At 36.5% G+C, this 14588-nt stretch overlaps 1 protein-coding gene across 1 annotated transcript in view; it reads left to right on the top strand.

Moving 5' to 3' along the window:
- The window catches only part of MOXD1 (monooxygenase DBH like 1), a 980239-nt gene that overhangs the window by 829297 nt on the left and 136354 nt on the right, over positions 1–14588 (top strand). The window contains exon 11 of the mRNA XM_044064284.1: positions 13805–13973. Coding sequence (XP_043920219.1) covers positions 13805–13973 — 169 coding nt within the window. The remainder of the gene's footprint in view (positions 1–13804; positions 13974–14588) is intronic.

Below are 14588 nucleotides of genomic sequence, written 5' to 3'. Positions count from 1 at the left end.
AGTGAATCAAATGTGATGTTTTAGACAAGACATTTTACATTATATGGTCTTCTCATCCCACCCCATCCCTCAAAAAAACCCCAGAGATTTAGGGCCACTGTCAAAGCTTTATACCACTAAACTTCTGTGAAAACAAGCTATAATCAAATCTTCATCATGCCTGTCAATTATTAATGATGGAATCTAAAAGGGTTGCTGTTTGTTTCCCTATTTCAATTTCATTAATCTCATCCTAGAACCACTGTTGTGAAGAATAGAAAAGAATCAGTCAATTCTTGCGATTTGACTTGAAGTTGGCATGTTAAACCCATTGTTGTATGCAAACAATGCACACGTTCTGCTCAGTTACAATGAATACCCCATTGATTTTGTGTTAAGGTTGAGAGCAACATATAGTAGATAACCAAATTGCAAACCTAGTGTCTGCAAATCAGTATTTTGCCCTATTGCCAGGGGTGAATACATAAATGAGTAGTTATTGAAAGAGATCTCAAATGAGCTTCCAAGAAGTTCAAGCACTTATGTCTGTAGATTTTGAAAATGCTGAGTATTGCTATAAGAGAAATTGAGCAAAGATGTTGACAAAATCAATCAGATCTAGTAGACTAGGACCAGTTAGTTCTAGCAATTGAGAGTGGGATACACTGTAAAGAAATAATGTGTTTCCACAAAATCTCTACATGTTTCTGTGCTGCCTGTTTTGTTAGCACCTATGTGATCCCAGTTAGTCAAGGTAGCTGCAGGTTGCAGTGCATTTCATCTAGAAGAGAAAAGCCCACCAGAATACATTCTGTTATTTTAGCATTATCTCTCGATTAGGGAGTGGGGTGGGTTTGGATTACTGGACATGGGGATTTATTCTGTAAAAAACAGACTCAGCTGTCTTCTAATGTTAGGGTTTGGGGAAAAGGATGCATATTATTCCTTTGTGGATCCAATTTCATTAGGCTATGCAGTCAAGTCATGGATATTGGGTTGTGTACACACCCTTTTCTGTGTACTATTAGTAAATCCCAGGTAGGGTGATGGCAGAAATTTTGGAGAAATTAAGGGAGAACTGCAAACTCCAACCAAGTAAGGATGTAAGGCAATAAATATTGGAGATTTTCATTTAAAGATAGGTGAGGTAGTACTAAATAAGACATGCTGGCCTGGTTTTATTTAACACTTAATTAAAGATCTTCTGTATGGTTGCAGAGTGGTAATTTTCAGATGGACATTTCCTCTTACTCAAGTAAGCTGCCTCCAGGGATAGCTGCTACTCTCCATGTACCACTCACTCCCATTCTGATACTCTTAGGATACAAAGGCCCATTTTGTTGTATGTTAGCTGAGAGCAAAACTCTAGAGATTTTACCTTAAGTTGTTAAAATTGTACAAAGGTGTACAGACCCAGAGCCAGGCCTAACTTCTTCTACTGGAAGTGAGAGCTGGGATGCTTATTTGAAGAAATTCTTCAGATTTGAGAACTCACTGTTCAGGGAACCCCCACCCATTGGCTTAAATGTAACAGGCTTAGCATGTTCTAACATGTTTATTGCGTACCCTCATGGATCAGTTTTCCCTACTAGCAAATTTCTAGACAGTATCACAGGTGTCATCTGTATGATGTCAGTTTGTGTGATATATTGTAGGATACATTGTGAGATACGTTCTGAGAAGATTGTGTGATACTTTGTGAGATATGTTATGTGATACGTTAAGAGAGGGGTCATAATAATTCCCAGAAAAAGCAACTTAGACTGCATTGTTAATGAAGAAATGAAGACAGCAGTCAATGGAGAACAGTGTCTTCACAATAAATTAGAAAAATCATCATTTTTTTAAGGCAACAAGCTCCTGCATTCTCCAACCCACCCATCACTAAATATGTTTCCTACAACATCGTCTGACATTGGGAGCTAGAGGCATTTCCTTAAACCCACAGTTCTGTGATTTCACTCATTACACTGGCTGTTATTCAAAGGAAATGGGACTCAACAGCAACTGACAGATGATCACATTCTAATTAAATTCACATTGATAAAAACATGTGCCTCTCATGCTGGAACATTGAAAAGCTATGGTCCCTCTAGAAAACATTTTATGTGCAGGTAGAAATTTGGCTAGGTATTAACTTGCTAATGAATTTTAAAGTTTACACTTAGAATATATTACCTTGTATTCCGGAATGAAAATAATACGTATTTTCTTTCCACTGTCTCTTTTTCTGCTTGTTTAGTAATACTGAAGCACAGACAATAGGAAAGCCTGAAACACAGATGTGCTGTACAATTTCTGTGCTGCATGTATCAACGTGCAGTACTTTAGTTGAACTATATTGGGTTGAAATTTTGGCACTGGGTAATACTTTTTTTGCCACTGCAGCTTAACCATCAAGCCAACCTCCTTGTACTCTATTGATAGTTCTATGATCTCATTTTAACTCGACATTTGAGGGTTCAATTTCACAGGCTATTTACATACGCTCTACCTGTAGGCAAGAGCTGAGTATCTGAAAGTTGTGTTATCATCCTCAGGGGGTCCAGGGATATTTTACAGCAAGAAGAGCAATGCTGTTTTTGTACACGGCCAGTAAATGATTGATGAAATCACTGAACTTTTTGTTTAGGAGAACAGGATAGTAGAGTAGTCTGAGAATTCATCCATGGGGAATGCCTGCTGGTCCAAGTATTCTTCCACAGGGAATACCGGCTGGTTAACTGGCTGTGGAACAGATAAGCCATCATTACATTTCTCTATATTATTTCTACCAAGTGTTGCCATAGCCAAGTAGTGCATGATGGTCTATAATCAACACTGGACAGAAAGTTCATGAGGAAAAAGTGATCTCCACTACCAAATGCCTTGGACAGGTGTAATTGCATACACTGAGTCTCTTCTGTTAGAATCTCTGCTATTAGAAAAATGGCAGTGTTAACCCAGTATGCCTTTCAAAATTCAGTTCTGACAGTCTCCTAACTATACACAAAGCCAAAGGAATTTGAATAATTGTATACAAAGCAGCATCAAATATTGGAATATTTGCAAGGTAACAACGGTCACATTTAACTTCTGTCATATTCATAGGTTCATAGGTTCATACTAGGCTATCTGCCCTAGGGCATTTATAAGCCTAGCAAGAGTGTGTATGGCTTTCGCCACCCATTTTAAATTAATTTTGCTATGCCCTTTTTCGAGGTTAGTATACTGTGCCTCTGTCTAACAGTGATACAGAAGTGATACCCGGGGTAAACCTACGATCTCCCATCCACTCATCAAGATTCTTCTTGAATAGAGTCAATGAGGGACTCTGCCTAACCTGGACTGGGATTTTATTCCAGAGTGAAGGGAGTCTCTGGGTTATGAATCTGTCCCTCCAGCATGTCCTATTTATTTCAGTGCTGAGGTTCAAGTCCCTCAAGCGCGTAGCTCGATGGGATTTGGATTTTCTGAGGTGCAGCATGTCCATTAATTCCGGGTTGGACATGGCTTTATACGTCAGGCACAGATCGCCTCTGAGCAGGTGGTATGCCACTGAGTAGAGCTGGAGTTTCTTTAACCGGGCAGCATACAGCATCTGTTTGAGCCCCTTGATCCTCTTGGTGAAGTACTTTTGGGGTCTTTCCAGTTGCTGCAGGTGTCTGGTAAGGTACATCCCAAAAGGGGCATTGTACTCAATTATAGGCCTGATGAGGGATGAGTAAAGAGGCACGATGACCTCCCCTGATCTAGATGTGAATCCCTTCATGATTAGGTGGGCTATATAAAATGTTTTTCTAACCACTTTGGTCACGTGGTTGTCAAATGAGAGATTGCTATCAACTTGAGTCCCCAGGTCCCTATTACTTCTTCTGTACTTAATGGATTACCATCTATGTGGTAATTTGTGGGCACTTTGTTTTTGCCAAAGGGGATGATTATACACTTTTTGGCATTTAGCTTGAGGCCATAGCTCTGGCACCAGTTGTCTGTTTCTATGAGGCCCTTTTGGAGGATGCTTGTGTCACTTGGAGAGTCTATTATGGTGCCCAGTTTGCAGTCATCTGCGAACTTGGTCAGCCACAGTCCTTCCATGTTGGCCTGTACCTCCGAAAAATATATACCGAACAAGAGAGGTCCCAGGACTGAGCCTTGTGGGACACCACTTGTAACTGGTTTGGAGTCTGACATGGCTCCAGCTATTCTAACCATGTGGGTTCTGTCCTTGAGCCAGTTTGCAACCCATCTAGTGACATAGGGGTTTATATTGAAGCTGGTGAGCTTATCTATAATGCCCAAGTGGGGTATTGTATCGAAGGCTTTTGCGAGGTCCAGGTAGGCTGTGTGGACCACCTTCCCCTTGTTAATGGCCTTGGTGACTGTTTCAAAGAAATCAACCAGGTTTAAGAGGCAGGATCTGCCCTTAACAAAGCCGAACTGGGTAGGATCCAGTGTCTGTAGGTCCCCAATATCTTTATTTATAAGGTCCATGGTGATCCTTTCCATAGCTTTGCAGACCAAGCTAGTGAGACTTATGGGGCGATAGTTTCCAGGATCCGTTGAGGCACCACCTTTGTGGAGAGGGACCACTGTTGCTGTACGCCACTCTTTGGGTACATATCCTGTAGTAAGGCTGAGATTGAACAGTAGTTTTAGGTTTGGGTTTAGCTCTTCTTGGAGTTCATGTAGGACGCAGCCCGGGACACCGTCTGGTCCCATTGATGCTGTGTTTCCTGCTTTGGAGAGGGCAGCTCTTATCTGAGCATCTGAGATGTCAGGGGGGCAGCACTCTGCTGGGATAGATATTAGCCCTTTTAGTGGGGAGGGGGGGAGTTTGCGCTGAACCTGTCAGCTAGGATGTTGGCAATGTCTGTGGGTTCGGTGTATTTTTTGTCATTTTGGACTAATTCTGAGCATATCTGGGAATTCCCACCCAGGTTCCTAACATAACTAAAGAAAGCCTTGTGATTATCCTTAGTGTCCTGTGCAATTTTTCTCTCGAAGCTGGCCTTAGACGATTTTATGAGTGCCCTTCCAATTGAAGAGATTAACAATCATCAGATAGTGCAGAAGTATCTGCCAGACTACAAAAATCAATGAATGTTAGAGGGGCACGCAGCAAACTTTATTAATTAAGAAATTGTACAGCACTTTTGTCTTTCAGGATTTCCTACCATCTTTGCTTCAGTATTACTAAACAACTAGTAAAAGTGACAATGGAAAGAAAACATTTATGTTTTTGTTCAAGAATACAAGGTAATATGTTCTAAGTGTAAACTTTATTAATACGAAAGTACTTGTCTTGAAAGTGAACAGATTTAGGGATTAAGACTAATCCCTTCTAACTGAATAATTTTATATCTGGATTAATATTATTATTTAATTTTTTTGTCATGTAAACAATCTTAGCAGTTTTTAATTGGGTTAACAAGTATCTGCTAAAAATTGTATAGCTTTGTAGACAAGCAGCTCTGTAATCTATATGTCAAGTAGTACAAATTATATATTTGTTAATGTAAATGAAGGTTTTGTAATGAGTAATGCCAACTCATACCTCTTATGGACAATGCTAGCGATTGCTAGAAAGTGTATAACAAGAAAATGGAAGTCCACCACCTCTCCAACAATAGAAGATTTTCTGACCCTCTTTAAGAAGTGATTTTCAGAGAAACCAAAATGAAAGAAGTGAGAACAAATCAGAGAAATTTTATTAATAATCCTTGGATAAATATTTATTTTCTCACTGAAACTTTTCATAAAGACTCTAATTGTTTTTGAATTATCTGATGTTTATTATGCAAACATTTTGCTATTGTTTTACAATTTTATCAACTTTGAACCTCTGTAAATCATGTATGTAATTGTAGTGTGTCTTTTTCATTGTTCTTTTATGTTCAAAAATTGTATCCATGATGTTCATATTATTGCTAAAATTATCATTTTCTTACTTCAATAAAAATATTTAATAAAAAAGTAGTACAAATTATAGCTGTGATACCTTGGAAGTTATATCCTTCTAAACTTCATTACTGCCTAGTAATTAAACCCCTTAATCAACAATGCTTAGAAAATCCAGTGTGCATAGTATTTCACACTTATTGTCTGATTTTAGCTTTGCATCTTTTTACTTATGACAGCCTTTCTTTATTTCAGATTCTGAAATCTTATCAAATTTATCTTACCAGATTTTCTAAGAAAACTGAAAAATACTATGACCTTTATAATGGTACCAGTTTAAATTGGAACAGAATTTCCATTTGTAGGGATGTAAGGCCAATAGTAATGCTGTATGTAATGCACTATTATGCCATCAGAATTTTAACACAGTGGTGCTAATCTCACATTACATTTTAAATGAAAAACATTTTCTTTTGTAACAGCTTCAGATATGCTTTAACTGTTTATTTGTTCCTGCGATGCATGCAGAATATCTAATGAAAAATTTTTTTTTTTTATTTTAATCTGTAACATTTGGAAAAGATTCAGATTTATCCAATAGCGCATAACACAATCTACTTGTCTGTCTATCTATCTAACTATTTATAGTTAACTAGGAAGAAAACTAATCACAACTGAGCAGTTTCAGGAACACTGATTAGAAACAGAACTGCACTGTTACACAGTTTTTACATCCAAGAAGAACAAGAAATCAGATCAAATAATGACTATGGGATATGTCATACAGTTAAAAAGAACAAAGCTAACTTTTTAAAATAGTGTTGAACTCACTGCTTGCCTTAAGAACATATATACAATAAGTACACTTGTTGAATCAGTATGGAGAATATATAGGCATTGCAAGGGACAAACAGAAAACAATTGCAGGGAGAGGAAGAACAGTGATATTAGACACATGGTATTAGGTGATGTGGGCTGAGGAAAAACAATTGTGTAGAGTCTGTTTATGGGACTTCAGTTTGGGCTGACATTTGGAGGAAAAGGTTAAAACATTTAGATGTGAGAAAGTAATTCCTAGAGTCTGGGACAAAGGACTGAGAAACTATGGTTCTTGGCATCTGCAGGACTGTTCCTAAGAGAGACTGACTTCTAATGTTATAGAAGTTGATGTTTATGGTTAGTTTGACTGCTAGTGACTAGACTGGTTCTGAATATATACATCTTAAATAAGTGAGATAAAAGTAATACATGATATCTTTGATGGGAAGTCAGTTGGCTTTATTGATTGTCTGGCAGTGATATTTATGCCTAGGGAAGAATGTACGAAAGTCTACATATTTTGCCAAAAATGCTTGCCAGGATTTTAGTGTTTTTGTTAGGAACAGCAACTATAAAGTGGCCACCATATTCCAGATGACCAAATAATCAGTCTAAGGATATACCGATCTACTTAAAAAGCTAAGCCTATGAACCTTTTTCAGCCATGACTTACACATATAGGCAATTGCAAACCGCAGTGTTTAGTCAACAATGTCACCATGCATATAGTCCGTGATAAAAATAATGTAAAAGAAAGTTTATCTATCTGTCTATATCTATATATATCTATATGAATAACAAGTTAAAAATATATATAAAAATATATAAAAACTGTATTATGTTCGAAAAATATTTCAAACTGCTTTGAAAAATGTTGTCTCTTTTAGGATTAAGACATTCTGTCCTGCATGAGTGCTATTTTGTAGACATGCAGAAAGCAGTCCTCAGAGTTTCCATCCCATATCAGGAAATACAGCTGATGTCACAGAATCTGAACTACATAAACAAAAACATAGCAAACCTGAGTTTTTAGAATGGGTTGTAAGAGCAAACAGCAACCCTTTACATGATGTTCTTAAAGGCTAGACCATGTGATAAGGGATTCAGAGCTCTTGCAAGTAAACAGGACACAGATTCTGTAGGACATAAAGAGCCAAAAGGAGGATCTCAAAACCAGATGTGGCAGCATCTCTCAGTGTAGATTACAAAACATAGGAGTATTATGGCTGCAGTGGGAAGCCCCACTCAAAAGCTTGCCAGTAGAATGCTGTCCCTCTTGTACTTATGCCATGTCACCATCTGCAAGCCCGAGGTAAAAAGCAGTAAAACAGTCCAATCAAAATTTCACAAGAGCATGAACCACTACGACAAGGTCCACAAAAGGAATGAGATACTTCATACAAGCATTATATGTCAGAGTGAAAAAGATGGTTTAATAGTTACTGTGTTTACTGTGATTTATAAATTTACATTTCTTTTGTCATCTTTATGGTTCCAGAGATATTAACATTTGTTTGAAATGTGCGGACATAATTTGTTTCTGTCAGAAAGCTTAGGTTTTGCCCTTTGGAAGTTATAGTGCAAACTTCCAGAGCTCCATCGTAAGGAATGATATATGCAGATATGTGTGAATATATCCATATTTTTATTCTTTCAGATGAATATTTGTGGAAGTTTTTTTTTTTTTATTGCAAGTTACCTAACATTTAAAACAGCTCCACATTTATTATGCTTGGCTGTTGCCAGACTCCAGACTTTTATCAACTTTTCAAAAACTATCTGCATTGAGTGTTTCTGGATGAAAATTTCATGTTAAAACATAGACTAACATCATTTGATGAACCACTGTCTGATAAAAGTGATGAATAATCCCAAGTAGACCTGTGCCAAGCCATATCAATTGCATTTGAATTGCTGAAAAGTACTCAAATTTCCCTTATCCATTGTAAACTATAGTGTGCTCTATTATATTACATTTAGGACATTATATCATGGTCCAGTCTCAGTTCTGTGTTATGAATACCTGAGATTATGTATCTGACCTATGGTACTAGTTTATCCACAAATGACTCAACCAAAAATTTGGAGTGTTTAGGACTGTAGTAGTTTTACGCACCAACAGAAAGATAAGATTGCATCATGTGGGAAGTAAGAGGTCTGAGCTGCTGTTATGACCTGACAATATGGTCATCATCATAGCTGTATCATCGAAGAAACAAATCATAGCCTTTCACAATAAACATTCGTCAGTGCTGCTTTTCAAACTGAAAGTCACTTCACAGTGAAAACTGTTTTTAGTGCACACTTAATTTATATCTAAGAACAAGCTGAGAATGTAATTTTTTGTGCATAGCTGAGGACTGCCAATAATGGAAGACTATTGTCAATTAATGGCAATATCCTTTGTAGGATAAGTTGTTGCAGGGCTGGCCTTATGCATGGGTGAATTAGGGGATCACCTAGATGCAGTGCTGATAGACATGCTCTTTTGCTGTTTATTCATTTTTAGAGCAATGTTTCTTTGATGAAAAAGAGTGCACCTATAAAAAGAAAATGTGTAAAATCTGTCTATGGAACATTGGGCAATCCGGGGGAGGGAGGTATTCCACTTAACTTACCTTTCCTTAAATGTTGCAATATAATGGGAGTACAGACTTCAAACCATTCATATAGAAGCTTGAAGCAACCTAAATGAGTGTTTTTTTTTTGGGATGAGTGTTGGAAGTTTGCCTATTGTTAAGGTACACAGGTAAAATTCAGGGACATTCTGCAGAATTATGGACATGCAGGAATGATGTGGTGTTGGTGAAATAAATGTATTTGTAATACCATGTTTACAATAATGCTGTTGGGACAGATTGACCAGACATTGTTGACATTTTTTTTTTTTTTTTGCTTTGTGATGTACAGTTGTGCAACTGTTTTTACAGTAATGTTGGCAGTTATCAACCAGATATTTAGGGCAGCATTTCTGGATTTGTGATTTATGTGGGCATTTGGGTTTAGGGGGACTTGTATGGTGAGACAGGTGTTATTACTGTTTTTACAAGGATGCCGGCAGTGTTCAACCAGATATTTCTGGCAATAGTTTTTTGAGCTTGTTATTTGTGTGGAGCAACTTGGATCAGAATACTTTAATATGTGGCAATATGTTTGAGTGAACTGTGGAGTTGAAATAATGTTACACAGCCATCGGATGATGTAGCTATAACTGCCAGGTAGGGTGGGGTGGGTTGGGGTTGGCTGGATGAAAGTAACTGACCTTCTTGTGTTTGTTCAGTTTAAACAGTCTCTATTTGGCTTTAAAGGACTAATGTGCTTTTGTGAGAAGTAAGATGGGCTACTTAAATAGACACCTGATATGTACAAAGTAGGTATAATTGCTGTGATTGTCTTTTGTGAAGGAAAATGACTAGCTGCTTGCTACTGTTTGCTTAGTATTTTGATTATGTGAAGCAATGCACAATATTTTAATGCATGGCAACTGTTTTTGACCAATGGTGAAATACAATACATGGTCATCCTCTTTTGTCACAGTCAGAGGTCTGGACTGTACACAGACGTGGCTGTAACTGCTTGATTGAGGTTGTCTGGATGAAAGTAGGTGACCCTGTTGCCACTTGCTCAGTTTAGTAGTCATCTCGCAAAAAATAAGCGAGAAATGTATCACAGAATACCCAGACTTTCAGAACTTATGTGGTTGGTGGGTCCCCACTCAAAAAGGCAGTATAAATGGGTTTTGATATTGGCTTAGTAATCACCTTAGTCCTGAACTCCACCTAGTATAAAACCAGCTCTGCTCATGGGTGTACACAGAAGGTCAATGTACTTGTGTGGGGGGCTGTTGATACTGTCAATGTTTCTTTAATATTCCTCGCAAACCTCAGAGATCTGTTGGCCGGGGACAGTGTGGCCATTATTTTTTAACCTTTCCTTGCAAACTTAAGATGGCTGCACAGAGGATTGATATAACTTATGTAGGAGCACTATACTGTCGCTAGGAGTAATAAGTTGGAATCATTACTGCAATTATTATTTTGTTTTTAATTTTTCTCACAATAAGACTTTTCATGCATATGCAGGAAGCATTCTTTGGTGGAAGAGGAAATAAACATGCTGTTTATATATGTTTGACAACAGACATGTTATATTCTGTTTGTTTGTTCTCTTTTGCCCCAGTCTGACATCAGAAGGGTACACAGAAGGTGGCTGTCTATTGGCGGAAAGGGTGAGAAGGAATGCTATATAAATATGACAGCAGCAGCTTAAAATATGACTGTGGATGTTTTTGCCTTTATTTTGATCCCAATATAACATCAAAGGGAGATACATAGAAAGTGGCAACTTATTTTAAGGGGCAGGTACTATTCCTCATTCAATCCTACAGTGCCTTTTTTATAATTTCAGTTAACAGCCACAGCTGCTTATGGTATCCAGATGTTTTCTGGGCCTGGCTTTATTAACTAAGTGACTTACCAGTTAATAATATGCAGTATTTCTAAGGCCAATTAGTAATTAACATAATGATACTAAGAGCCTTAACCTAAGATATCATTCAATAGGGAAATTAATCACTGCCTGCCACTTATTGTTCTTATTTTCAAATTTATGTTCATATTTTCAAAACTGAGAGACCTGCTATTGAGGGATACTATGTAAAATACCATGATAAGGGAAAGGACATGTTATTGTCAATGTCCATTTATATCACACTATACTGGAGATATCGCTAGTTGTTTTTTTAGTAATAAGTAATATTTCCATATGTACTTAATTTTTCAAATGACTTGTAAACTATTGCATATTACCAGGTGAAACCTTAGATGTTGTTGTAGAAAACTGTCAATGATATTTGGACTGTGAGTTACACATCCTGAGAGATATTCAGATGTATTTATATTGCTAACCACACAATTAAACATATGTTTTCACATTTATGTAAATAGCTCAATAAACATGCACTCAGATAGGAATTCCTTGCTGTCCTGTGAAAGCATATGACTGGTTAACAAAAGAGTTCTAATAATAAATGTCTAGGTTGCGCAGTTTCCAAACTATGACAATTTGTAAAAGCTTAGCAAAAAATATAATTATGGGTTTGTGTGTGTTATAATATATTATAGTATGAATGTATGGACTATTATTACTGTAAACAAATTGCCATTTGTACAGTTTTAATAACCTTTATTATTCACAAAACATTTACATTTGTTTATCTTGTGCTTTTGAAGTGTAATTTTAAAAAAATTCTCTGGAATATAAGGATGTGTGTAGGTTACTAGAGGTGTGACATTCCACACCGCATAGGTGTTAAAATATGCATCCTCACAAGCAGTCTTCTCAGTTTGTTTTAAACTGGTGCTTGGTCAGCTTTGATTAATAAAACTTGGATCCATCTCACTTCTTTCTTGAAGTAAAACAGCATAAGATTATTCTCTTTTCTGTATACATATTATTTGTTATTATTTGTTCAGGCCACCATTAATCAAACAGGTGTCTAGCAGCCCCACACCTCCACCTTCATTTTTTTATTATAGAATAGTATTAGTTAAGGTATGCAGGAGAAAAAAATTTGAAGGATAAGACTGAATTTCTTTCCTTAATCATGGTTTTTGTTCAGGCCATCATTGGATGAAAATGTTGTTAAAAAAAGTAGACACTAAAATGCATCTCAGATTATCTAGAAAAATCATAGTCAGGCTGTGCTGAATGTATGCAGCAAAAAAAAAAGCTGAAGAATAATACTAAATTTCTGTCATTGATCCTGTTTTTTGTCAAGCAATCGCTGGACAAAAAGTTTGTTTCAAAGATTTGAAAATGTACCTCAGAGCATATAGAGCCTTGGACACTCATCTTAATGTAGTTGTTTTCTTTACAGTTATCAGAGTGCAGTCTAATGAATGAATGACTGAAGAAAAAATGGAAGAGTAAGACAAACTGTGAGAAAAGGGAAAAAAAAGGAATGAAAAAGTAAGCTGAATAGTGTGAGTAGATCAGGATAGAGTGGTGGTGGGGGTTATGGAACCTTTTCCCCTAGAGTTTATCTAAGGCTGGCCCTGGTTAAACTAAAAAGATAATGTGCAGGACGTTTTTTTTTTTTTTTTTGAAAATGCCTTTTTCTGTCTTTAATGCTTTATACAATGTGTATAACATTTCTGTCATGCTGTGGAAGCTAAACAAAGTGATGGGATCATTATAGAGACAATGATCATATGTATTTTGCTGCAAAAATCAAAACATAGCTTTAGTGAGAAGGGCTGTACAATGCAATGGCAATAACACTGTCACTATTATTATCATTAGATATACCACCCTGTTGAAAATAGTCAAGAGGAAGAACACAGTGCAACCTGTGATGTCATTTAGGTACAGAGTGGGAAGATCTACATATGCATCTATGACCTGCCTTTGGTTAAACATGTGCATGTTTGTCTGTGTGTGCATGTGAATACATTTATATATATATAAATATATATATATATATATATATATATATATATATATATATATATATATATATATATATGGGATCCATACAGATGCTCGACTGCATCTTTTACCGAATCCCAATTAGGTGAGCATACTTGCACGAAAGTGCTGTTCACCGAAGCAGGACTTCCGTGTAAGTATGCTTGTTGTTCCGGTTGTACTATGGCGCAGTAAGGGAAAATTGCCTTTTCCCTACTGTAGTGTGACCTTGGAGTGAGAATATTAAAGTGGGGGGGGGTGGGGGGTGCAGGTGGGCTTGCCCCCTGCACTCAAGTAGATTTTGTGTTTTCTTTAACATACTTTAACAAAAGTGCTTTTTCGATGAAAACACTTTCGTTAAGGTGTGTTCGATGGTAATGGATTCGGGCTTTTGATCTTTCGATCAAAAGTCCTTGATCTATATATATGTATATATATATATATATATATATATATATATATATATATATATATATAAAATATAATATATATGTGTGTGTGTGTGTATGTATGAATATATATATTATTGAAATTATAATGGTTGCAGGGTATGTAGTATGATTTAAAAACCTTTTGCTAGAACTTTTTCAAAATATGCCCTTACAAGCTAATAAAAGCTAATACTGTCATTTTTTCTGACCATCTTCTTTACAAAAAGGACATGGCCATTCACCATAAAGAGCCCAGAAGAGTACAACAATCTTACGTTTACTGATGCCATGGATACATTTGGCTGGGACAGAAATAATGCCACAAGATTTAACAAATTTGTGCTTACTGTACCAATAAATATCCGATGCACTAAGGGAGGTGAAGAAAACTGGGAGGTATGTAAACAGCTGTCTGAAATTCCTTTTACTTGCATTTTTATCAAATGTAATATGTTGAAACTGAATGTATGAATTTATGTAGAAAACAAGCATCTATACAAAAACAAGGGATCATAAATTTTATTTGTAGATAAGGAAATTTTTGGTATCCAACTAGTCTACCCAATAAGGTTTATTTTAAGAGGGACTCTTACAGTGGTGTAACATATGGGCTTTTTAATCCCAAACATGTTTCAGTCTTCAACCTGATTGTTTTTTCTGCAGTATAATTTCTATCTGGCATTAGGTAAAGGCACCTTATACTGTTAATGTTAAACTGGGACACTCCTTTTGCAAATATACATCTCTCTTATATCATCTTTTGTTTATATTTCCTCAAGTTCAAATTATTGCATTTCTCAAAGCAAACAGTGATGGGTTGGTAATTAATCCAATTTTTGCTGTTAGTACATATATTATTTGATAGTAATTTTAAACATTAGTATTACTATTTTAAGAATATTATGATACAGGAGCATTGGTTTGGAGCTGCTGGCATTATGCCAACCAGAAAGTGCCTTTGTGTAAATAAGTGACCTGTAAATATTTTCGTTTGAGATGCCTGTTCTATCA

This window comes from Protopterus annectens, chromosome 1.part0 (assembly GCF_019279795.1).
Source record: "Protopterus annectens isolate FY-2018-M chromosome 1.part0, PAN1.0, whole genome shotgun sequence".
NCBI classification, from domain to species: Eukaryota; Metazoa; Chordata; order Ceratodontiformes; family Protopteridae; genus Protopterus; species Protopterus annectens.
Note: the sequence above shows the minus strand (reverse complement) of the source record. Positions and strands in the feature narration are given on the sequence as shown.